This window comes from Pangasianodon hypophthalmus, chromosome 8 (assembly GCF_027358585.1).
Source record: "Pangasianodon hypophthalmus isolate fPanHyp1 chromosome 8, fPanHyp1.pri, whole genome shotgun sequence".
Taxonomy (NCBI): Eukaryota; Metazoa; Chordata; class Actinopteri; order Siluriformes; family Pangasiidae; genus Pangasianodon; species Pangasianodon hypophthalmus.
This window is the reverse complement of record NC_069717.1, coordinates 25,903,013-25,928,545: the sequence shown is the minus strand read 5'-3', so window position 1 is coordinate 25,928,545 and position 25,533 is coordinate 25,903,013. Positions and strand designations below refer to the sequence as shown.

Below are 25,533 nucleotides of genomic sequence, written 5' to 3'. Positions count from 1 at the left end.
TGTGTTAAATGACATAGAATGTAGGCGAGCAAAAATACTGGAACATGTGACTGACAGGTGTTTCATATTACCAAGGTGTGCCCTGTTTTATTAATTGTTTAAACAATAAATAGCTCTGAACATTTATATTATATATACATTTACATTTATAGCCTTCAGTTTCGCCTGTGAAGACTGCAGTTGTTGTTAAAAAGGATAAGCCAATATGAAGATCAGAGAGCTGTCTGTGGGAGAAAAGCAAACCATTCTGAAGCTGAGAAAAGAGGGAAAATCAATCAGAGGCATTGCACAAGCATTGGGCATAGCCAGTAAAACAATTTGGAATGTCCTGAAAAAGAAAGAAACCACTGGGTTGGCCAAGGAAAACAACAGCAGCTGATGACAGAAACATTGTGAGAGCTGGGAAGACAAACCCGAAAACAACAGCCAGTGACATCACCAACAACCTCAACAGGGGAGGGGTGAAGGTGTCACAATCCACCCTTTACAGAGAAATGGATCCAAATTAATCAGAAAGACTCTATCATGCAACAAGACAATGATCCAAAACACACTGCCAACACAACAAAGGTCTTTATCAGGGGGAAAAAGTGGAAGGTTTTAGCCAAATTTATCACCAGAACTTAACCCAATTGAGCATGTATTTCACCTGCTGAAGAGGAGACTGAAGGGAGAAACCCCCCGAAACAAACAACAACTGAAAGAGGCTGTGGTAAAAGCCTGGAAAAGCATCACAAAAGAACAAACCAACAGTTTGGTGACGTCAGTGAGTCGCAGGCTTGATGCAGTTATTGCACGCAAGGGATATGCCACCAAATATTAAGTGTTATTTACTTTAATTTACTTCAAGACTTATCTGTTCCTATACTTTTGCTCGCCTAAAAATTGGGTGGTCTGTTACAAAAGGTTCTATCTAGATGTAAGTACCAGGAAATGAAAGCTGAAATCCTAAACTCTCGTCTCATATCCATCTTTTGATCTCAAACCCAAATGTCTTTGGTGTATAGCACAAACAAATGAATTGGCCTTGCAGTTCCAATAGTTTCGGAGGGGACTGTAGTCTCTCCTGGCTTCCTTAAGTTTTTAAAGTTGGCATGTGATAGATGTGCTGAATCAAGTGCTGATTTATAAGCTATCGAATAGTGAGAGTGGAAGCTGTATTGTTAAATTTAAAAAAATTTGCAGTGATGTGATATTTACAACTAGGACTATTCATGCAGCAGTATATCGGTGATATACTAAACTCTGATCATATATCATCGTGTTATTTTTCTTTTTTCATTTTCAGATTTGTTTTTAATGTAATATTGGATTACACTGAACTATCTGATAACCTCAGAGGTGTGAGCTATATGTAGGGAGCCCATAAAATCACCTTAAGCAGCTGCATAACCCAACTCTGAATACACCTAACTTTCCCTGTGTAAATATGGACATAAACATCTGAGTCCCTGAATACAGCTGTGGGATTGTGCCATGGTTTTCTATCTGCAGCATGAATCAGAACAGTCAGGGATATGTTCTCTTATTGGGCTTACCTGGGCCTTTCTGTTTACACCTGTGTGCAGGTAATTTCAGCTCTTTCATGCAGAAGGAGATCTTCGAGCAGCCGGAGTCTGTCGTCAACACCATGAGAGGCAGAGTGAACTTCAATGACAACACAGGTGAGACAGTGTGAGTTAAGGTGAAGGATGGTTTTTCTTCCTTAGAAACCATAGTTAGGGAAATATAAATTATCAGACTGAGATGATTTTACACCTCTGTGATGTGTGTGTGTGTGTGTGTAGTGACCCTAGGAGGATTGAAAGATCACATTAAGGAGATCCAGAGATGTCGGAGGCTCATCCTTATCGCGTGTGGAACCAGCTATCACGCAGGAGTGGCAGTGAGTATACACACACACACACACACACACACACACACACACACATTCACTGTAGTCATACAAAATGACTAATGTTCTTTAATAAGAGAGCATGTGTTCAGTTTAAAAGGAAAACCAGGCTAGTAAAATCTGGGAGTTTTAACCCAGTTGTGATTTTTTTTTCTTTTTTTTTTTTTTTCTTTTTTTTCAGACCCGTCAGGTGTTGGAGGAGTTAACTGAGCTGCCCGTCATGGTGGAACTGGCCAGCGACTTCCTGGATCGCAACACGCCCGTCTTCCGGGACGATGTGTGCTTCTTCATTAGCCAGTCAGGTTAGGAACATGTACAATCAAAAGTGTTGCTCTTATATTAATGTTCTATCAATGTCCTTGTCCACATATGAGATTTGAAACCACAAATTTCAAGTCAAGAGTTGTTTATTTGTCACTTGCACAGTTACACTGGGTACACTGGGCATTGAAATACTTGTGACGAGGCTCAGATTTACACTTTGACAGTATGAACACTTATTAGACGTGAACAAAGGTTGAGATGATGCAGAGTAACAGTGAGTGGCAGAGTAAAGTGACGTGCTATTAAATTGTTACAGTGGCAGAGTAAAGTGACGTGCTATTAAATTGTTACAGCGGCAGAGTAAAGTGACGTGCTATTAAATTGTTACAGCGGCAGAGTAAAGTGACGTGCTATTAAATTGTTACAGCGGCAGAGTAAAGTGACGTGCTATTAAATTGTTACAGCGGCAGAGTAAAGTGACGTGCTATTAAATTGTTACAGCGGCAGAGTAAAGTGACGTGCTATTAAATTGTTACAGTGGCAGAGTAAAGTGACGTGCTATTAAATTGTTACAGCGGCAGAGTAAAGTGACGTGCTATTAAATTGTTACAGTGGCAGAGTAAAGTGACGTGCTATTAAATTGTTACAGTGGCAGAGTAAAGTGACGTGCTATTAAATTGTTACAGTGGCAGAGTAAAGTGACGTGCTATTAAATTGTTACAGTGGCAGAGTAAAGTGACGTGCTATTAAATTGTTACAGCGGCAGAGTAAAGTGACGTACTATTAAATTGTTACAGCGGCAGAGTAAAGTGACGTGCTATTAAATTGTTACAGTGGCAGAGTAAAGTGACGTGCTATTAAATTGTTACAGAGGCAGAGTAAAGTGACGTGCTATTAAATTGTTACAGCGGCAGAGTAAAGTGACGTGCTATTAAATTGTTACAGTGGCAGAGTAAAGTGACGTGCTATTAAATTGTTACAGAGGCAGAGTAAAGTGACGTGCTATTAAATTGTTACAGCGGCAGAGTAAAGTGACGTGCTATTAAATTGTTACAGTGGCAGAGTAAAGTGACGTGCTATTAAATTGTTACAGCGGCAGAGTAAAGTGACGTACTATTAAATTGTTACAGCGGCAGAGTAAAGTGACGTGCTATTAAATTGTTACAGTGGCAGAGTAAAGTGACGTGCTATTAAATTGTTACAGTGGCAGAGTAAAGTGACGTGCTATTAAATTGTTACAGAGGCAGAGTAAAGTGACGTGCTATTAAATTGTTACAGTGGCAGAGTAAAGTGACGTGCTATTAAATAAGGCAGAACAGTAAATACAAGTACAATAAATAGTACATAGTAAAACTGAATAGTAAATATCTAAGTGTCCAGGAGTGGCAGTAACAAATTGTCGCAGTCTTAACTGAAGAACTACTGGCTGTTAAGTAGTCTGAAGGCTTGAAAAAATGGTGTCTGTTGAACTGTGAAAAGCTCACAGCTGTCATGTGATTCGGCTCCAACACATTCAGACGTGATGGATGTAGTGTAAAATTTCTCTGTTACAGTGCATTCATGAGGTATTACACATTAAACATTAGTATAATTATGTATGAGAAGGCATTGCAGTTTATGGCAATGTTTGTAATGCATTTCTGAATTATAAAAACATGACGGATTATTTATAGGACTAAAGCTCGTCCATAAGTCCATATACGGTGTATGTTAATAGTCCTTTAACATTTAGTGGTCAGTTTCTGACCAGTGTCAGATTTGACAGTGAGTTTGAAGTTTTTAACCAATCCAAGCAACACTCGTAGCAGTACCATACACACTACCATGTCACTGTATAGTACCCAGATAATAACAGCCCTGGTCCTGTGGTGGTTTTTGTTCAGGCGAGACAGCGGACAGCCTGATGGCATTGCGATACTGTAAGGAGCAAGGCGCCCTCACCGTGGGCATCACCAACACCGTGGGCAGCTCCATCTCCCGCGAGACTGACTGCGGCGTCCACATCAACGCTGGGCCTGAAATCGGAGTGGCCAGCACTAAGGTGGGTCCTTCTACTGACACACACTTAACACACATCCACACACTCTTTATATGTACACTCTAAGCACACGCTAACTAGGATGACACTGATTGTGTAGTTACATAAGCAGAGTTATGAACCAAATCCAGTTCTGAAACCCCAAACAAGAATGTGCTTTATTTGAACTAATAAAGAAGCATTCATAAAATAGTAGATATAAAGCATATTGTAAGGATTAGTTTCTATGTGAGTGGACTCCTTGCTGAGAGCGCATTACAGTCGGCGAGGATTTATCGGTTGGCCTCGTTAGTGCAGGAATGGGTGCTTGAACAGGTGTTTTGGCGTGAGCAAGGTAATTCTCAGCGCTAGTATAAAGCCCAATTTATTCAGGACCTCGAGCAGTTGAGCAGCTGCGAGAATATGAAATCACCTTTTACAGTGTTGGCCACATGGGAAATATTTTATAAGCGTTCACATATATAATGAGTGTGTGTTAGAGAGCAGATACGAGGCCACATTGGGTTTGATTTGCACTCACAGAATGTAACTGAGTTTAATCTCCTGTTATGAAATGCGATTTCAATTTCAAAAAGGTCGAGTTAAATACATTTAATAAATGTAATATAAAAATTAAGACTTTACCAAGCTTGTGGAACAAAACAAGTCCTAAAAGAGAGGTTCTCTATAGCTTCAGGTACATTATAATTCTTTCTTTTTCTTTTTTTTTTTGCCTTCAGAGACATTCTCCCGAGATGTATCGACATTTCTTTAAACATTTGACTTAAACATTTGGCTATAGAACAGGGATATGGAAATCCCAAACTGCTATTATTCTAGTGGTTACTTTATAGCTTCTAGGTATAACGAATAACAGACTAGGATAAATTTTTTGGTGGAAAGTGATCATAAAAGTTTTGATAAGGAATTGGCCATAATTACGTACTAGGCTAATTTTCAGGAATAAAACTGCAGCAACTTTCTCACGAGTGGTGAGAGAATCTGTAATTCTCATCTCTCATTACAGTGCCTCCTCCAGCTGGAGGTCTGAGGTTTGCATACAGAACGACTCTGACTTTCTCATCTCGCTTTCAGTGAGAGTATAAATCCATTCATCCATTCTTCCTTTATCCTCCCACCCAGAGCTTCAAGCTAATCAGGTTGCCAGATTGAGTCTGTGAAAGCTATTAAAGTGTGCATCGGATGTAGCTTGTTCTCCGTGGGTTCTGGTGTATAATGAGTTCCTCCCTGGTTCCTTGCACTTGGTGAGGTCAGTTAACTTCCAGTTTAAAAACATACAAAAGAAAGTTGAGCTCCGAGACTCCATGTGACTGCAGTTGGGTGGGTATGGGATTCGATTTGGCAAAAATATTATATCAAGATACACAATATAAATCATAACATAATTTTAGCTAAGTCTAACATACATTGATAGATGTTATTTCACATTAATGTGAAACTCCAAACATTCTCCGTTTACCTTGACAGAGGTAAGCGAGGGCTGAATCCCAAGAGCGTGCGAGATGCGGGAAGGGGCGGGGCTTCCAGGCGGTGTCGATTAATGTCTGAGAGTTCAAAACATGCACTAATTGAGATTAATATGTTGATCGCTGTTTTACTGAAGAGAAAAAGACAGCTCTTTGGTGTGTTTTTGAGTGATAACTCATAGCAGCATACTCTGATATTAAATTGTGGAGCCATTATTCAAAATGTGTTAAGGTTGGTAATCTAGCTCTGGTTATATAATGTATAATATAATATAATCGGAGTAAACGTCACTGGATATGGTGGCAGTGTAATGTGATGTAGGGAAGATTAAATCATTATATTGCACAAGCCTACTGTGTAATCTGTGATGAAACAATTCCATGTGTTCAAAAGCTTTTGATTGGCAGGGTTTCAACATAATGATATTTTCATAATATTTGTTCTGCTGTAGGTGAAAATAAATGGCTCAGCTTGTGTGTTCAGGGTTCTCCTTGTTCTTATAAATGTTTTGCAGTAGTAAATTGCAGTTATGCAGAACACGGTGAACAAATTTTTAGAGGCAGAATCATGCTGGCTTTGGAAAATTGTGCAGGAAGTGCTGGTCTTTAAAAATGTGTTGATGCGAAATTTTTAATTTAAGTCTTCCCCCCGTTTAACCATCTGCAACGTTTTGTTTTTCCCTTTCCTTTCCTTGGTGTGTAATTGTGTTAAATCAATAGCCAAGCAGAAATTGTAAAATCCAAAAGAGCGTAACGTATGTCTGTCTCTGCATGAGAGAACAAAAGAAGGGCTCTGAGGACTGAAGATAAAGAGATGATGAGTAGGAGGAAGATGATGACCAAGCCATATGTTATGTGGGCTAGAAGGACTGTGCAGAAGAGTTAAGACTTAGACTTAGGGGAAAACTTTTCAACCTAATCTCTGCCTACCACGTCTGTAGCGTATGTGTGATTTCCACAGACAAGAATCTCAACATGAGATTAAGAAAACAACAACAACAACAACAACAAAAAACTTGTTACAGTGGAAGTGTATGGACAGTTGTTGGTGCTTCATATGAAACGTGTGTAGAATGCTTTCATATAGGATTGAACTAGAGATAGATAGGTAGATAGATAGATAGATAGATAGATAGATAGATAGATGTTTGTGTAACATTTATGGAAAAAGTCTTTTTTCTTGTTAACCTTTACAGTTGTAGCAGTAACTTCCACCTCATCATACAAATCTCCAGTATCAAGAATTTCACTTTTTTTTTTTTCTTCAGATTATCTGTTTTTCATCAGAAGCCTTTTCAGCCAGAGGTGTGTGTATGTGTGTGAGAGAGAGTGAATCGGATTTGGCCACAGTTGTGTTAGAAGGAAAAAAAAAAACCAGGCCATTTATGGAAAGATGTATTCTCAGGGTGTTGTTTTTGTTCAGCAGGCATGTAGAAACCATGTTGTGAATATATTTACTTACTTGGTGGCTGTGTGTGTTTTGCAGGCGTACAGCAGTCAGTTTGTGGCCCTCATCATGTTCGCCCTGCTCATGTGCTCAGACAGAATCTCCATGCAGCCCAGGAGGCGGGAGATCATTCAGGGTCTCAAAGTGCTGCCAGGTAAACACTGTGTCTAACATTCCGTCTCTGTCTTTTTCTTAGACACACACATCATTTGGAGAGATTAATTGCAGTTACGCTGAACACGGTGCATTTGAGATTTATGTTTGAGTTTTCAGAATGACGCTGTCTTTTGGAAACTGAAAAAGCTTTCGTGAAAAGCCACCAGTACAGAATTCGTTCAGGCCTATGAGAGGTCAGCCAGCGGGGGAAGCCATTTTACTCCTGATGTTTGTTTTCACTGATTGCTTGGCGTCAGCTTCACTGTTTTGATTCAGGAGTGTGTGCATGTAGTTTTCTCCTGTACAGCGTAAATGGGATTTTTTTTTACCGTCAGAATGAAACCTTATAAGACTGCATACTACTTAGCCAATTTAGTTGGTTTTATTTGTATAGCGCTTTTAACAATAGATGTTGTCACAAAATGGCTTCACAGAAATCCAGATGTAGATTTAGATCCCTAATGAACAAGCCAGTGGTGAGGAAAAACTTCTTGAGATAACATAAGGAAGAAACCTTGAGAGGAACCAGACTTAAAGTGGGCCCTGGGTGGAAGTCAGCAAGTGTGTTGAAAGGACTTTCAATATGAACATCGTAGTTTGTTAGTCTCTGTGGTTTCGTATTGGCTGTCACATAGTGGTTTCCATGACCATTAAAATAAAAATTCCTGCTGCAGTGTGCTGACAGGATGGCAAGCAGGAGTTGTTGGAGGAGATAAAGATTAACAAATAATAGAACACAAGTGGAAGAACTGGTTATTTTGTTCCATATTTACAAAGACAAAAGGAAAATAGAAATAAGACGGGTGTTTTGAGACATCGTTAAATAAAATGAGGGTTTTTTTTTTTTTGTATGTCTTTGTAAACCCTTGACTAAGAGTCATCTTCAATCCCTTAAATCAAGAGTCATCTTCAAACTCTTAAAACCAAGAGTCATCTTCAAACTCTTAAATCAAGAGTCATCTTCAATCCCTTAAACCAAGAGTCATCTTCAAACTCTTAAAACCAAGAGTCATCTTCAAACTCTTAAAACCAGGAGTCATCTTCAATCCCTTAAAACCAAGAGTCATCTTCAATCCCTTAAAACCAAGAGTCATCTTCAAACTCTTAAAACCAAGAGTCATCTTCAAACTCTTAAAACCAAGAGTCATCTTCAATCCCTTAAAACCAAGAGTCATCTTCAATCCCTTAAAACCAAGAGTCATCTTCAATCCCTTAAATCAAGAGTCATCTTCAAACTCTTAAAACCAGGAGTCCTCTTCAATCCCTTAAACGAAGAATCCCTTGACCAAGATTCATCTTCACTCCCCTGACCAAGAGTCCTCTTCAATCCCCCGACCATAATTCATCTTCAATCCCTTAAACCAAGAATCATCTTCAATCCCTTAAACCCGGAGTCATCTTCAATCCCTTGACCAAGAGTCAAGAGTCACGCCTCGTTGTAATCACAAATCACAGGTTTGGTCATGAAGTGTGTTCATCCATGTTTTTTTTTTTTTTGGCTTTGTGTGACCTGGTGGATGCCTCTGTACAATGGCCGTTTGCTACAAAATTACATCATATCGTTCCTAGAAGCCTGCTTAATGTCGTCCCTGAGATACACTGAGGCCTTAAGTCTTGACTGCTGCAGTTGATGAACAGCTGGTCAACCTGCACATGCCATTAGGTATGTTAACTTCACACTCCTGCAGGCAGTCTTTCCTCTACTGACTTCCTGTAAGCTGTAATATTAGATTAAAAACCCTTACGATTTGCCAAAAATGGATCAGCACCCCAGCCTGGTGGCGGGGTGAGGGGTATACTAATCCCACACCTGCCATTACTGCTGTCATTAAAGTACAGAAGAAGAAATTTTGGCATAGATGTCGTAATACTGTAATGTGTGCATGTGTGTGTGTGCAGTTGTTTAGCCCTTTATGAGAGTTAAATTTCTCTATGGTTTCTGCATTCCATGACTATCTGATGATTGGGAGAGCATTTGGCTTTTATTTGAGAAAAATTTAATAAAAAATAAAAGCCAAACAAGAGATTTCCTTTTAGTTATGAGAGTTGTGGTGATATCAGGACACTGACCTCATGCTGACGAGGTCGTATCTGTCCTTAGGGAAGTGTGCGTGTGCGTGTGTGTGTGTGTCTACAGTTCTGACCATCACTGTTGGAATCCTCTACTGGACCACAAGCAACTGATGGGAAGACTTCAATTGCCTCTCTCTCTCTCTCTCTCTCTCTCTCTCTGTCTCTCTCTCTCTCTCTCTGTCTCTCTCTCTCTCTCTCTGTCGCTCTCACTGTCTCTGTCGCTTCTGTCTCACTTTCTGTTTTTCTCGGTCTCACTCTTTATCTCCCTCTCTCACACAAAAACTCTCTCTCTCTCTCTCTCTCACACACACACACACACACACACACACACACACACACACACACACACACACACACACACACAGTTTTAGGAATGTGTTGGCAGAGTGGTGCTGCTCCTACACCATAGCCCACTTAGGCTCAAAACTGCTGATGCTGTCAATAACAGCTGTGTGTGTGTGTGTGTGTGTGTGTGTGTGTGTGTGTGTGTGAGAGAGAGAGAGAGAGAGAGAGAATGAGAGAGAGAGCGCAGCAGAAAGAAATTCTATGCATCAAAGAAAATATTTCCAGTTGGCTTTTTATTATTTTTAATATTGTTTGTGTTTATTTTGGCAAAAGTGCTTTGCTTCAGTTCTTTTGTCCCTTGTTCGAGTATCAAAAGGAAAAATCTTTAAATTTTCATCTCAGACCAGTGTTGGACTTTAAGTGTGGCTTTGTGGCTCAGTAGGCACGGCTATTTTTCACATTAGCATTAGCCAGAGTGGATGGGAACAAAGCGAGGTAGTTTTTTTTTTTTTTTTTTTTTACACAGTTATTGTCATTGGCAGCTTTCAGCACTCATAGTTTCTAATGGGAAAATTCATGAGAAGATCATGGGAACTTTCAGATGGTGCTTTTTTTATGCCATTGTGTGAAGTTTGTGTTTCCAGCAATGGAGCAGGAAAATGTAACGAGTCTCACACGGTTTTTAGACACAACTGCCACATTGAAAGTTATTTGTTTGGACTGTAGTCACCTTTGCTGGCGTATGTACTGTATATTGGTTGCTATGGTAATGGCACAACTGTAAACACACTGAGTATTGTGCTAGAGTTAGAAATTTCGTCATGGATTGCGAGCAGTTATAAGTGTTTAAACAAAGGAAGGAGAAACATCGTCACTTCACAGCACCAGCTCCAGTTACTCTCCTAACCTGACCTGATATTGTCCTTGTGTGTTTTTGTTCTTGTTGCAAATTTCCATGAAAGAGCGTTGACCAAATGACAGAAACAAACCACATTAAATCCAAAACATTCGATTGGGCAAAGTGAGTCACATGTCTAGATTCTATTTAGATTTGGGAACCACATGCAAATATGGCCTGATTTGGTGTATTTTTAAAATCTTTTCTCTCTCTCTCTTTATATATGCAATTTTAATATAGAATTTTCTTTGGATTTATTAATTGAGTCATTTATTTATTCATTCATTCTTTTAATTATTTATTCATTTGTTTATTGTTTATTGTTTGTCAAAAAGGGCGGAGGGATGGCAGTTTAGAAAAAATAAAAAGATGATCTAAACGAACTCATTGTGCTTTTCCTCGCTTTCTCTGTGTAGACCTGATAAAGGAGGTGCTGAGTCTGGATGAGGAGATCCAGAAGCTGGCCACCGAGCTCTACCAGCAGAAGAGCGTGCTCATCATGGGCCGAGGCTACCACTACGCCACCTGCCTGGAGGGGGCGCTGGTGAGACTGCGACCGCACCTTTTCCTCATTTCCCTCTCCCTCCTTCCCTGTATCCTCCCCACATCCCTCTCTCCTTCATTCTCATTCAGTATCAATGACCAAACAGACAGCTTATCATTCTCACGCTAACACGGAATACCGATGACTTCCTTAATTCCCTCCTGGCAAAGACATGCAGCACATGCAGCACATAATTAGTTTCAGTTGTGACGTTACACTGATAGAGAAAAGCTCAGACCTTCAACACTCTGTGATTTGAGTCGGTCATGCACGTTATTTTAGTAATGAATTATATTATTGATTTTTCTTAATGTATGCATGCAGCTGAGTGTGTTTGTTACACCACAGAGAAGTGGCTGCAGTGAAGTAGAGCACTGTGCATGCACTCGTTAGGCAGCTCATCCCACAAAAATGCATCCTCCAGCCCAAAAACAACTCGTGACTCTCCTCTTGTGTGACATCGCTGTCCTTTTAAAGTTGCACAACATACCGCTTCAGACCTGTTGAACTTTCTCTGGGTTTGGGTTCTAAAGGTGAGCTTTGTGCTTAGACTCATGGGGACAGTGACTGTTTAAATTAGCCTAACAGAAGAGCAGAAATGGTTCAATTTTATAATCTAGTCAGTTGAATTCTTAATGACAGTTAAGAATGTCAGTGACACTTCCTTTTCCTCTGGTCAAGTTTGCTTTGAGAGAGTGCATGTTGTTTCTGTTCTATCAGAATGTTCCTCCTCCATAATCAAGTTTATTATTATAGCATACACTTAATGTTTGTGTGTGTGTGTGTGTGTTATTTCAGAAAATTAAAGAGATCACGTACATGCACTCAGAGGGCATCCTGGCTGGAGAGCTGAAGCACGGCCCTCTGGCTCTGGTGGACAAACTCATGCCTGTTATAATGATCATCATGCGGGATCACACATACGTCAAGTGCCAAAACGCTCTGCAGCAAGTGGTGGCAAGACAGGTACACACACACACACACACACACACACACACACACACTATCCTTACTGTCAGGATCTTCCACTAACATAATTGTTAATGGAGTTAATTAATGATATTCCTACACTTAAATCTAACTCTGACCTCAACCTCAGTAACTCAGTAACTAACCTTTTGGCTTGTTCAGTTTTTTTTAAATAAAGAAAAAGAAGAAGAAGAAGAAAAAAAAAGACTGACTAAAATATTCCTAACTGCTTGGTCCCCACTAAGATATAAAAACATGCCCCCCCACACACACACCCCCACACACACACTCTGAATACCAAAAGATTCTCAACAACAGCGTGTGAATGTATATTATTATTACCATTAAGTGCAAAAGTTTACACTCCCTTACGATTAGAAGACAGTAGTGTTACAACAGATATGTCATTCACTGCTTTCTTCATATCACTGGAGTCCAAGAGAGCTGTGGATTTATGTTTTGGATTGTTGTCTTATTCCAGGATACATTCCAGGATACACAGGACACATTAATGATTATAGATTGTAAACCAGACATACATTTATCTTTTTTAATTCATTTTTTTTTCAATTTCTCAATTCAATTAGCCAGATTCCTTTTTAGCTTAGGAGTTCCTTTGCAGTTCCACTTCTCTTAACTCCTCTTCTTTGCTGATTGGCCTGTGTGTGAGTGTGAATTGTGTTGTTCCTTCAGGGTCGTCCCATAGTGATCTGTGACAAGGACGACTACGAGACCATAAAGAACTCGAGCCGTACTATTAAAGTGCCGCACTGCGTGGACTGCCTGCAGGGGATCCTCAGTGTCATCCCGCTCCAGCTGCTGTCCTTCCACCTGGCTGTGCTCAGAGGATACGACGTAAGAAATCACACACACACACATACACACATACACACAACTTATTAACTACATAAAATTGAATTTAATAAAATTACTTCATGTTGGATTAGAGCAAAAATGTATTTCAACCAGTTTGAACACTGTTTTTTTTTCTCTCAGGATGCAAATCCATGGGACGTTTTTGACATTTTCTACTATATATATAGTTCTTAAAATGACAGATTTCTTTTAACTGAAATATATAGCTCACCCAGAATGTCTAGCATGTTAAAATCTGTTTGCTGGAGAAGTGAAAAAGGAGAAATTTATGGGACATTTTGACAGGCGGTATCTGATTACAAACTGAATTAATCAGGCTTATATCCATTTTGTGTCAGCAAGTAAATATCCAACAATTTGATCAAGGCGTGACATTCGCCATGTGGGGAAGTCACATGTAGCTGGTGATGTTTTAAACATCTTTACACAACATGATCTGTGCAGGAAGATATCCTAGGCAAGTACATTTTTAGAAGATTCCATCATGTGTCAAATTATAATGTTGACAGAGAAACCCAATTTTGGCCAAAACCAGATTTTTTTCCATCGATTTTTCAACAAAATTCAGCCACATCACTATCAGACGGATTTTCCCAGACTGCCACACCAACCATTTATAGATAATTCTTGAGTTCAGTGTTAATATTATAATTTAATTGAATGTATTTTTAATTATGTGTTTCCATTTGTTTTCTCAACGCAGGTGGATTGCCCAAGGAACTTGGCAAAGTCAGTCACGGTGGAGTAAAGCCTTCGTGTGTCAACATCTTCAGAATGTGACCTTTAGAACACACACACACACACACATACTGGAAGTGAAAGAAAAAAAAATTGCATTTCTATAGCTTTTTTTTTCTCAAACTCTTTTTACCTTGTTCCCTTCTGAACCTCCGTGTGAGGAGTAGCAGCTGTTGATTGTATCGTCCTTTTCGTTGGTGGTGGCAGGGTGTGGGCCGGCTGTCGTTAACACACTTCCTCCTCCGGGATGAGTGGCTTAATCGAACTCCACAATTCATCCTGTTTTTACAGTTTGCATTATCCCCAGATGCCAGAAACATTTTTGTTGCACTTTCTCAGCTTTTAGCATAAGGAGGAATGATGCATTACGTTAACAGCAAATAGTCTGACATGGATGGCAAAAAAAAACAATCCTTATAATTGATCTTTTAGTCCTGCTAGCTCATTTATACCAGTCATCCCTATCTACTTTGCTGAAACCTCTTTGAAATCTTGATTCTTATTAATGTTAATCCCAGTAACAGTCCATGGTTTTGTCTTTGTTTCATTGTGGTAGCTAAAAACACTCTCACATTCAGTGCTAGTGTAGTATATCTTAGTGTATTCTATTACATTACTGTTGCATTCATTTTACCATGCACAGTCTATCAATGCTACTTTGCTACACATAGACATTAAATTTGTATCCCCAGTGATCCCCAGTGAGTACTATTTTATATTGTGATACAATACATTTTCATGATCTTTATGTCAAAGATAACTCGTATGCAAAGTAAATACATAGACGTTATTTCCTTTCGCCAAATTGTACCTGAGGTCGTATCAGTGTAGTGATAACAGGTGAAGATGAGTCAACATGCTCAGCTTTCCTCCGTCCTCAAAGTGGAGAATCCAAATGTTGTTGGTGTGCTCTTCACGTTTTTCAGTGCCTTGTCTGGCACAAGTTCTGACTAGTTACTGAAGTCCTGACTGCAGGGATTTTTCTGATTTCTGTATTTACTTGAATTTTATCTTCAGCATAGTTACACAAGTTACATCTTACTGTTAACGTCTTTGCCTGTTATCTGGTGTGTGCTATGAAGCTTCATTAGCCAACTTGTGTAATGTAAACTAGTCTGACTCACACCTGTTTATACCACAGTACTGCTGAATTGTCAAATCTGAAGGTGTGGATTAATTTTCTATAACAGCAGCTCTGAGAGTAGTTCCAGTTTATATTAATTAATGCCTTTTGTTCGTTTAATTTCTATAGTAACAGCTCATTCACAGGGACTTGTACGGACGTCACTCTACACAATCTAAGTCTAATGATAAACAAATTTAACATGTTGATTTGGTTCTGGTAAGGAGACGTTTATTTAACATTTATGGAAGGAGTCTCCAGTGTCAGCACTTTGTAACAGTCTGATGTTTTTCCACCATGGGAAGGTCTTCAGGACAGAGGAGTTTAGGCTTTCCAGTTTCTCTGTAACATTAGAAATCCAAGGCTGATGTGCTACATCATGAGCCTGGCTTCATGATAATCTCCAGGTGGTTTTTTTTTTTTTTTACTTTGAAGAATATGAGTTTCAAGTTTACAGTGTAACTGCCAATGGAAGCAGGAAAACACAGAAAACATGAAAATTTTTTATACTTTGCATCTTTTTTATAATTTGTGTGCACAGCTACCCCACACCATGCCACCTTCCTCCTCTTTGAATGTTACCATGGGACCATATGCTTTATACTTGTGCTTTTGTTCATGGATTCATCTTTTTTGCTTTATTAATGTTTTTTTTTTCTTTATTACTGTAATGCCTATATACCCAAGTGTAAAAATCTCAAATTGTTATTTTGAATTTCCCCTTTATGTTGTCAAAATCATTATTAATCATTATTAATCATTTATTATTATTGTTCTTCTTCTTCTTCTTCTTATTATTATTATTATTAGTCTTGCTTGAGTGATTGCTTTAGAACGATCAGACAGGTTTAAACTTTAAAGGACCTGCATATTAGCAAAGGTCAGGCAGATTTTGAGTGCTTCTCAGGCCCTTGTAGAAGTTTCTGATGGTAAACTAGCTACTCAGTAGCACTGAGTTGTATGAGGTGCACATGCTCATTTTGTGAGGTCTATGTTACTACCAATCATTTTTCTATTTATTGATAGTCATTTCTGTTCCCTTATTTTTAGAGTCTGCTTGTTTATTTGAGCCCTTTATTAGCAGTCAGGGTGGGGGTGCATTTCGACTGTAATCCCACAATACATTTATAGGTTTAGAACCTGATATCGAAAAATCCTTCTTGATAAATGCTGCTGAGTCTCTTGTAACAGAGTTTTAGAGCCTTATTTCTTGATTTAAATGTCGGCGCTGTATCAAGCCATTCTGTTTTGAATGTGGTTACGGGATTTTATTTACGATCCGAGTAGTTGCAATAAAATGGTCAATAATTATTTTATTGTTCTCTTGTCCATTCTGTAATCACATCTATTTTGTCATTTCTATCTAGTAGATTTCTTGGATCTTTAGTATGGGACTTTTAGATTTGTCCCATAGGCAGTGATGGTCTGTGAAAGTGGGATCTGTTATTTTATTTTGTTTTGTTGCAGTGGTGGAGCCCTTCATTATCAAGCTTATTATATTTATTATTGAGTTCTAATAGGTAATAGCTTATTTTCCTGGTCACTTGACTTGAATGGGTTTAATCCAAATCTCAATAATTCAGGAATAAAAAAAGGGTTTTACGGCTCCAATAAATAGCCCAAACAGTATCATACAGGTTTCAATAATGGGCCCAACCTTTAAAAATTTTCATTATATTCATAAATAATTCTGTACAGACGGGGCCCCTGAAATTTATTTTACAGTTAAAACATGACCCAGAGGGTTTCCCTTTCAGAATAGAAAGCTAGAATCATTAACCATCCATAGAACCCTTGAGGAAACTCTTCTATGTCTGTATTTATTATATCAAACACTCAATCACAAAAAATAAAATAAATTCAGCACTTTATTTAGACCACTGTGCTTCATGACTGTAACTCAGATGTAGATTAACTTTCAAAATGTATAAAAAGTTTAATAAATCTTGAATATGGTTTCTACACATCTGAGGTTGTCTCTCAGGGAGTTGCGTGTGAGAGGGGAAAAAGTGGCAAGTGGCAGGCCTTCCCTGTGTTAGTGAGTGTTTTTCTCCTCACGTATTCTGGATGAAACCTGAATTTTATGAACGCTGGAGAAGATTGTGCATTCTTACTTCCAAGAAAAAGAATGGTTTCAATTATAAGATTTCTGGGGCAGTTTGTCTTTCGTTGTTTTGTAAGAGGATCAGTAGCGTCGAGTAACTAGAAGAGCTTTTTAACATCTTACTCTTTCTGGGAACAGCTTGTGAGCTTGCCAAGGCTTCGATGACCTATTTACTAGATGCTCAGCAGGTTATTGCAGACATGATGGCAGGGAGAATTAGCACTTGTTTTCCAATGTTTTAGAATATTAAGCCAATTTTTATTACTGTTTTTTTAGCAGTAGCATAAGGCACTGTTGTCTGCTGAATTCCCAATGCTTGGACCCCTTTGGCATTAAGACCTTACATACCGTTCCTCAGTAAAATGCTTTTCAAAGCCAGTAAACATCCATCTTTGTTGTTGTTCTAGAAAGCTCAATTAACCACTGTTTTCTTAAGCTAGTCACCATGCCCTACTCAAGCAAAGCACTTGAAGGTCATCTTCAGTCTAACATTTTGACAGCCATGCAAACACCGAGAGATTTACTGTCCTGTTCTTCAGAAACTGGACTACAGGACCCAAACAGTAATCAACATTTCAGTTACCTCATGTTGTAGAGACTGCTGAAAACTGTTTTTGTGCTGAAAGCTTTTCCCCAGCATTGATTTGTCTTTCATTGTCTTATTTGTTTATTTAAGATTAATCACTGACGAGGACATATTCTCATAGCCTTCTCATTCCATAATATTCAGAAAGCTGACATAGTGCTGTGAATCACTAGGAACATGCTTACATTCAGTTATGCAATATACAAAATACACTATATGGCCAAAATTATGTGGACACATGACCAATGACACCTTGGTGAACATCCCATTCCAGATTTAGTCCCTTTGCTGTTATAATAACCTCCGCTCTTCCTTCCACTAGATTTAGGAGTGTGGCTGTGGGGATTTGTGCCCATTTGTGCCCATTTGCACTGATGTCAGTCAAGGAGGTCTGGGGTTCAGTCTGCGTTCCTGTTCATTCCAAAGGTGTTCAGTGGGGTTGAGGTCAGGGCTCTGTGCAGTCTACTTGAGTTCTTCCACATCAACCTTGGCACACCATGTCTTTATAAACCTCACTTTATGCACAGGGGCATTGTCATGCTAGAACATGTTTACGCCTCTTAGTGAATGGAAATCTTGAAGCTATAGCATACAAAGACATCACACCTGCAGTGTCTGGGGTTTGATTTTTTATTTCTGTGATACTAAATGATAGACTAGTGTCCCATCCAGGGTGTAGCCGTGCTGTTGATTCATTCATCTTTAGTAAGCACTTTTCCTGGTCAGCGTCACAGTGGATCTGTAGCCTATCCTGGGAAGACTGGGCGTGAGGTGGGAGTACCCAGGTGTCACACCTAGGGGCAAGTTTAGCAGAGCCAATCCACCTATTGATATGGTTTTTGGAGGTATGAGAAAACTGGAGCCCAGATGAACAGCAGCAACATTACCTGCTGCACAAGCTTGCCAACCCAGAAGGATCATCATTGGGCTTTTATTCCGGAGAAGGCTGCCACCTTCTAGACTGTCACATTTAGAAGGCAGCAAAAGGACAACTTCTGTCTTCTGTGGTTCCTTATTGTGGCCAAGTTTGAAAGCAACCTCATATGTATCCTTTTCAGTGGAGACAATCCCACAGTTTTGTTCACTAGACGAGAATTCCATGAAAGTTTGAGGCTGAAAGCACCCCAACTTAGGCAGCCACTTACAATATAATGCCTGTACTCTTAGAAACAGTTCTTTGGTTGTCCCACTGGGGGAACCGATATATTTTCATGCAAAACCCTACAACTGAGTATCTGCCCATCAAAAAGTGTTTCAAGTAGAACTCTTTTATTAAAGAACCCATAATTTCACAATGAACCCTTGAAGAACACTTTTTTTGTGGTGCCTCTGAGTGAGATAGCTCCAGTTGAACATGTGGTCATTTTAAGTATAAAGTCATGATGAAGACTAGTGTATTATCAGTGATAGTCATAAAAAAGCTAATACTGCCACATGTCTTCGTGTTAATAGTGTCCACCACACACCAGAAAGTAAGTGGGCAGCAGTGTGGAGAACAGCTGCATTTTACCGTAACATTGTGGACTTTTTCAGCCAGAGTTCAGAGAGTTCAACGATCATTGTTGTGCGACTCAAAAAGTTTGTGGTTTTTTTTTTTTTTTTCAGTTCAGCCTGGATTTATGCAGAAAAATTGACTGATGTGACAGTTCAATGACAGGCACATTTATGTTCTACAGTCAGCTGAAATTAGGATCAACAAAGAAGAGGTTTGGAGAAAAAACCCAGACAACCACATGGCTGCTGTAACTGTCAGAACAAAAGATGACGTTTCTAAAGCATTACGCAGATGAAGACATCATCGACTGCAACAAAAAAGGTACTAGGAAGATTAACAGCAATCTAGGTTTAACAGCAAATAAGGGTTTAAAGCCAAATGTAACTTTTTCATCATTACATTTTTGCTGGTTTTTCCATAACATGGCAAAATGCATTTTCTTTTTGTTTTGTGTACTTCAAGAAAACTGAACCACAATGCTGCAAAACGCTTACTTCTTACCATAGACATCTGGAAGCTGTAACTGCCGACAATGACTTTGAAACAAAGTACTTTTTTCCCTATTAGTTTCATTGTATAAACATAACTTTGTTTATGCTTAGGAATACATACATTTTTTTCATATTTATACAGTAAGTACTCCATTTTTATTGCGTAAACAATTTTCTGGCTTTAAAAATACGCTCAGTAATTAGTCATTAGCTCACGTCAGCTACATTAGCTGTCTTGCGTTAGCACTGAATATTGCTAATGCGACATAACACTTCAGTCTCCAGCAAGAACTATTTCATTGTAGAAAACATCTGCTTTTGATACTTAAGTACATATTATAAGGATACTTGAAAGCTTATAACGGAGCGGATTACTGTACAATGATGTCATGTACAGTTCATTTTGGCATGCTTTTCTTTTAGCCTTGTCTTTAAAAGGACTTTTGATGACCTGCCAATGCATTACAACCTTGTGAAGTTAGTCTACACGGACTTACAAGGTGAGTCGTAAAAATACTTTTACAGCAGTATACCCTGAGAACATGCCTGTGGACTTGAGCGAATAGGACTTGCAGGAAAGAGAGCGTAGAGCTTCAGCGAGTAATTTGAGAAACGTGGAGTATGTTGGTTACTGATGCTGTTTAAAATACACAATGGATATGAGATTATTCTTTTAACCATTATTACTGAAAGTAATGTACACACACACACACACACACATGTATCTCTGCCTCAGCTGTGTTGTGTACAATGATTTCCTCATTTTCAACATTTCCTGCCTTAAGGAGCTGCTCTAATTGTTCCAGCTTGCATGTGGCATAAAGCCACATATCACCATCTGTGTAATAGTTATATACAAAATATATAAAAATATTTATATATAAAAATGTATATTAAAAAGTTAACTAAATTCTTTCTTTCTTTCTTTCTTTCTTCTTTTCTTTTTAGGTTTTGATTGGCAAAATTAGGTCTCAGCCAGATTATTTCCATTTCTTTCTTTTCTTTCTTTCTTTCTTTTGATTGGCAACAGATAGATAGATTGATTCATCTTCTTTCTTTCTTTCTTTCTTTCTTTCTAATCTGACTGGCAAAATTAGTTCGCAGTAGATAGCTAGATTATTCCAATTTTCTTTCTTTCTTTCTTTCTTTCTTTCTTTCGTTTGTGTTTGACAGTAATTGTTCTCAGCAGATAGCAGTCTTTCAGTCTGTGGTTAAATCTGCAGGGTTTTTTCACTTACTGTGGTGAATCATTTGGACTATACTGGATTGATGCAACGTCTTCCAAAGACTCCTGTAATTACAACTTCCAGTGTAAGTCAGTTTAATTTTTGTAGGCTGTTGTAGGCTCCTTGATGTGCTCATTTAGTCCATTTCCTGACTCTAACTCATCTAGCTCATAAAGTGCTTCCTAATGGGCTGAACAGTTGAGTCAAATCTGGTAGAACAGGAAAGCAGGCAGGATTTGTAAACACTGGTCTAGAGGCTCTTCTGCATTTGGAATTAGTGTAATAACATATACTCACTGAGATTCCGTGAATGTTCATGTCAACATTTATGTGGAAGTTTGGGGAAACTTTGGAACAAGTTGTGAAAGCCGTGACATCAACTGAAGCTAACTGAAAGATCTGGACTGAGCTTCACAAAAGCATCCAACGACCAGTGGTCAAGTGAACATCACATTGAACACTCTCTCTTTCAGTTATTATGACAACGTTTGGGAAACTTGGCTTTGGTCTTGGACAAACGTAAGAGGTTCTGAGACATCACTTTTAACATTTCCTTTATTGGACATGTTTGTATACTTTGTTCCAGTTTTTCTCTCGGCAACTCATGAACATTTTTGTTGAGCAACATCTAGAGATATCCTGAGTTTTGTGGGGAGATAAAAGACTGGTGCTGGAGTGTGGTTGAGATTTGGTTGTTTTGGTGGGTCTGAGGTTTTAGTCTGGAGTTTATTTGGATTTGTTTGGGTTAGGGATGTAACTGAGTATGAATAGATTTGGAATGAACAGACAATGTGTTTTAAATGTACAAATACAGATAAAAATAGGTGGTGCACTATTCATTTGTTTTGAGAAAACTTGCCAGAAAGGTTCACAGGGCATCTGGTTGAAAGGAGAGGTGTGTATCGGGATGCAACAAAAAAGTTGTGCAAGGTTTTTACTTGCATGAGTGTGTGAGCAAGTGGACAGACATGTATGTCGCAGAACAAAGAAATACGAAAAAAAAAAAAAAGCCTGGTCAGGGTCACGGGATTTTAAATTGAAGCAGGTAAATTCATTAGAACGTATCACAGGTAGGTACAAACAAAAATAAAAACTGAGTGAGTGGGATTAGAAAAAAAAAACCTTCCCACACAGATCTCTAGGTGAGACTAATTATGAACTCGAGTGATGTAGCTGAGGTTGAGGAACTGTTAGAGCCATTTCTACCTCTGTTTTTTCCACCAGTGTTTCCAGGGGCATAGTGGTAAGGCTTATATTTAATTTAAAATCTGATACGCTTACGCCACGCCCACATTGGGTGTAAATCCGAATATATATTCAGAGCACTAAACAGCTACAGATACAGGCATTGTGTTATACCCCTAGTTAGTGTTGCAGCATGGTGCTTTTGGTCAGCATGTGTTAAAATTGGGGTTAGCAGTGTCGTTAGTATGAGATCGCAGTATGGGCAACGTTAAATCTAACCAATGTAGTCACAGATTGTGTGCGATAGTAGGAGATGGCTAGAATGTTGTGTAATCCGGCTTGTGTAAGGGAGTGGACTGACACCAGCTGCAGAAAAGGTCTCCAAAAGTTCATTTAATCCTTCCTGAACAGAAAGCAGGATCCCGAGGGCTGTCGGCTGCCACTGCAGTGCTGGAGCTCAGGTCACACTTCTGCCTCGACTGTTCACAAACAAACAAACCCTCGAATGCTGACAGAACCTGAGCTAAGCAACGCCAAATCCCAAAGGTGTCCAGCTTTGTGGTTTGTCTAACAGATACCTTTTTTTTTTTGGCTGTGCACAAGGCACTTTGTAGAGATAGCTCTGAGAGAAGGAAGAAAAGAATTCAATAAAAATGCTAGGCCAGTTTATCAAATGCATTTCTAAAAAAGAGAGACACACATACAAGCACATAATGCATATACAGTATATATACATCTACACAAATTTACCAGCTGATACAGTTTCAGTATTTGTGTCCCTGCAAAGTTAAAAGAGTCGTACTTCACATCTGCCATTTCCGAGCTCTGCTTTGGAAAATAATCCTGTCCTTTCTGCTCGCCGATAGGAGGTTTCGATTTCCATCCTCCTTAAATTCAACCACAGCACTCGAGGAACACACACAAAGAGCAAAGCGAGCTCTTATTTATCACTGGTTTAGTGAATGATACAGAGCAAAAGTTAAAAAAAAGAGCAAAATGCCAAAATCTTTGCTATCCTCATATTTGTGTATCAGACAGTGATTTGTGTACACAATCCTCTATTAGACTTGCACGTCATAATACATTTTGTAATAATTTAGGAGCCGAACATGCTGAAAGTAAACCCCAAAATCTGAACACACAAAACCACAGATCATAACACAGTGACACAAAGTATATACAACAGGTACAGAGCAAAAACAAACACATCATTCAAACACACTTTTGGCACACTGATCACTGGCTGGGACGTGTCTTGTTGGCAAGAGACGAGGATTTCCATCATTTCTTGTGGATAAATCTAGGTCAGGTTTCTTAAGGCAAATGAATATTAAGGCAAGTTAGAAAGCTTACTGTATTCTACCAAAGACCTAAGTGAGGACTCCTCTTTGCATGGTTTAATGTGATGCAAAGATCACAGTTAAGGAAACAAATCAAGAAAAAATATTTGATAAAATGACTTGACATCAAAAAACAAAGGAAAAAAAGGCAAGGGATACATATATTTATACATAGTACATGTATAAAAGTATGTAATAAGGTGATTGTGCACTTGTATGTCATAACAAATGTGGATTGTGCACTGATATGCCAAGAAATAAACCCCAGTAAGTAATATTCCAATATTCTTGGACTAAAAACATCTAACAAATACCTAACTTCGAAAATGTGAGGAAAGGAAGTGAAAAATTAAAAACATCATACAACAATGAACCTAAACCTACAATATCAAAGTACATTACATTAACATTGTCAAATATGGGCGTGGATATTAATAATGAATGCCTGAGCGCCTGGTTTACTAAACGTTTGTGTGCAAAAATGTGCAAAATTGATAAAACCTCCAAAAAAAAAAAAAAAATCTAAGCTGACAGCATGTGAGGATGTTTGCATATTTCAAATAAGCAAAATATCACATTTTGTCTGTTCTACCTGTTTGCCTTAATAAACAGCAACTGCATGATGTGCAAATTTATACCACCAAAGAGCAGGTATTAAATTTGTTGCAGCCGTTTCCACCATTTGAAGACAAAATAAAAACCATTTACCCTTTTAATAATTAGAATGTTCGATGAAATTATGATTTACTCCAGTAAACATAGATTCATATGATGTTCATTACGTATTATATCTTCTGATAAAATCTTTACAAATTCCTTATTAACAGAACACACACTTGTGTCTATGTTCTTTCATTTCGGATTTTGCATCATAAGATATTCGCTTGAATACTTTTTGTGCCCACAACATGCCTACTCACTACAGGTTACAACAATTAGTACTTGTTTTTAGGGATCTTAGTAAATCAGGGCCTGAGAGTTTTAATACTTGAGAGTTTTAATTATCTACATGCTTCCTTGGTCAGTGGCTGCTCAGGATTTGATCAGAAGTTTCTCTGGTAGATTGAAAGACTGGTTTCTTGTCTCATAAATGCGTATTAGCTGTATGAATGAACAAATATGCACATATTGCAACTTTTCCCATTAAATAGATTCTGTAAATGGAACATTCACTGGTCCATTTCATTTGCATGTGAAGCAAATGGCTTCAGATGAATGTCCATCCTGTCATTTGGACATGTGGGCTTGAGTAGCAGTGGTCTGTTGTGAAAGCCTTCTTTAAAGACTTGTGCGTGGTGCTCAGTGTGGTCTATAATATTGCTTTCGTCTGTGTGGTGGTTCCTGTAGTTTTGTAGATGAAATTGAAGACATAGTCTGTTCCCTTGTGTTTGTTCCCACTGGTGGGCTAGTCATTAAGTTTTTATTGTCAAAGGCCACACAGTTAGACAACAAGAAGGTTAAGGAGAGAGACTTGAGTCTCCCACTGACTTCCTGATTCCGCTTCACCTCCATAGCCCTAGAGGGAAGGGCGTGGTGGAGGGCGGTCAGGAGGAGGGGCTCGGCATGGAGGTGGGGCCAGTGGGGGAGGAGGAAGCGGTCCTGTAGGTGAGGCTGGAGGAGAAGGCGAATCAAAGAAAACAGGAGAGGACGATGAGGACCAGGCTGATGGAGGGGTGTATGATGGAGGAGGTGTGATGGGTGGAGATGGAGTGATGGAGAGAGGAGGAAGAGTGGATTGTGGGCTGCAGGGTGGAGGGGGCAGCTGACTCTGGGGAGGAGGAGGAGGAGTGCTGCAGCTTTGCTGGGGGGTGTAGATCGGGGTGTGGCGGTTGTACGCTGGATAATGTGGAGATGAGCTTGACTTAGTGCGGGTGATGTTCAGACAGCGACCCTGTAAGAAAATGTGAGATGTGCTTAATTCCATTAAAGAATACAATTTCACAAAAGAATTCACAGCCACAATTTTCATGAGGCATAAAAGAGCTGGACAAACTAATGGACTAAAGCGCTGCTGCATTGCTTTCTTTAGGTAGAGATGGAAATCTAACAGTATTGTGGTTAATGTAGGAAACCTTTCACCAACTTGAAAATAGACCAACATGCTGATTAAAATTTAAACAAAAGAAAAGTCAATTCATTTAATTTCAAACTAAATCTTGCATGCCATTGAAGATCACATGTTAATTCTAATATGCAAATTGTTGATGGTGGACTGTTCCTTTAATTTTATACGAAAGGTACAGAGGAAAACAAACGCAATCACATAAACACACTTTTGGAATAGAAATACCTGGCTAGAACATGTTTTTATTGGGATTTAAAATCCAAAATCCTC

The 25,533-nt window shown here is 38.9% G+C and overlaps 2 protein-coding genes across 2 annotated transcripts in view; one reads left to right on the top strand and one right to left on the bottom strand.

The window, feature by feature from the left end:
- The window catches only part of gfpt1 (glutamine--fructose-6-phosphate transaminase 1), a 29,843-nt gene extending 13,761 nt beyond the window's left edge, over positions 1 to 16,082 (top strand). Inside the window, exons 11-19 of the mRNA XM_026945790.3 lie at positions 1,569 to 1,664; positions 1,788 to 1,885; positions 2,076 to 2,196; positions 4,042 to 4,199; positions 7,149 to 7,263; positions 10,938 to 11,065; positions 11,864 to 12,031; positions 12,728 to 12,889; positions 13,614 to 16,082. Coding sequence (XP_026801591.1) covers positions 1,569 to 1,664; positions 1,788 to 1,885; positions 2,076 to 2,196; positions 4,042 to 4,199; positions 7,149 to 7,263; positions 10,938 to 11,065; positions 11,864 to 12,031; positions 12,728 to 12,889; positions 13,614 to 13,658 — 1,091 coding nt within the window. The 3' untranslated portion in view covers positions 13,659 to 16,082. The remainder of the gene's footprint in view (positions 1 to 1,568; positions 1,665 to 1,787; positions 1,886 to 2,075; positions 2,197 to 4,041; positions 4,200 to 7,148; positions 7,264 to 10,937; positions 11,066 to 11,863; positions 12,032 to 12,727; positions 12,890 to 13,613) is intronic.
- A 6,424-nt stretch (positions 16,083 to 22,506) lies between these two features.
- antxr1a (ANTXR cell adhesion molecule 1a) overlaps positions 22,507 to 25,533 on the bottom strand; it is a 36,431-nt gene continuing 33,404 nt past the window's right edge. Inside the window, exon 18 of the mRNA XM_026945872.3 lies at positions 22,507 to 25,089. Coding sequence (XP_026801673.1) covers positions 24,715 to 25,089 — 375 coding nt within the window. The 3' untranslated portion in view covers positions 22,507 to 24,714. The remainder of the gene's footprint in view (positions 25,090 to 25,533) is intronic.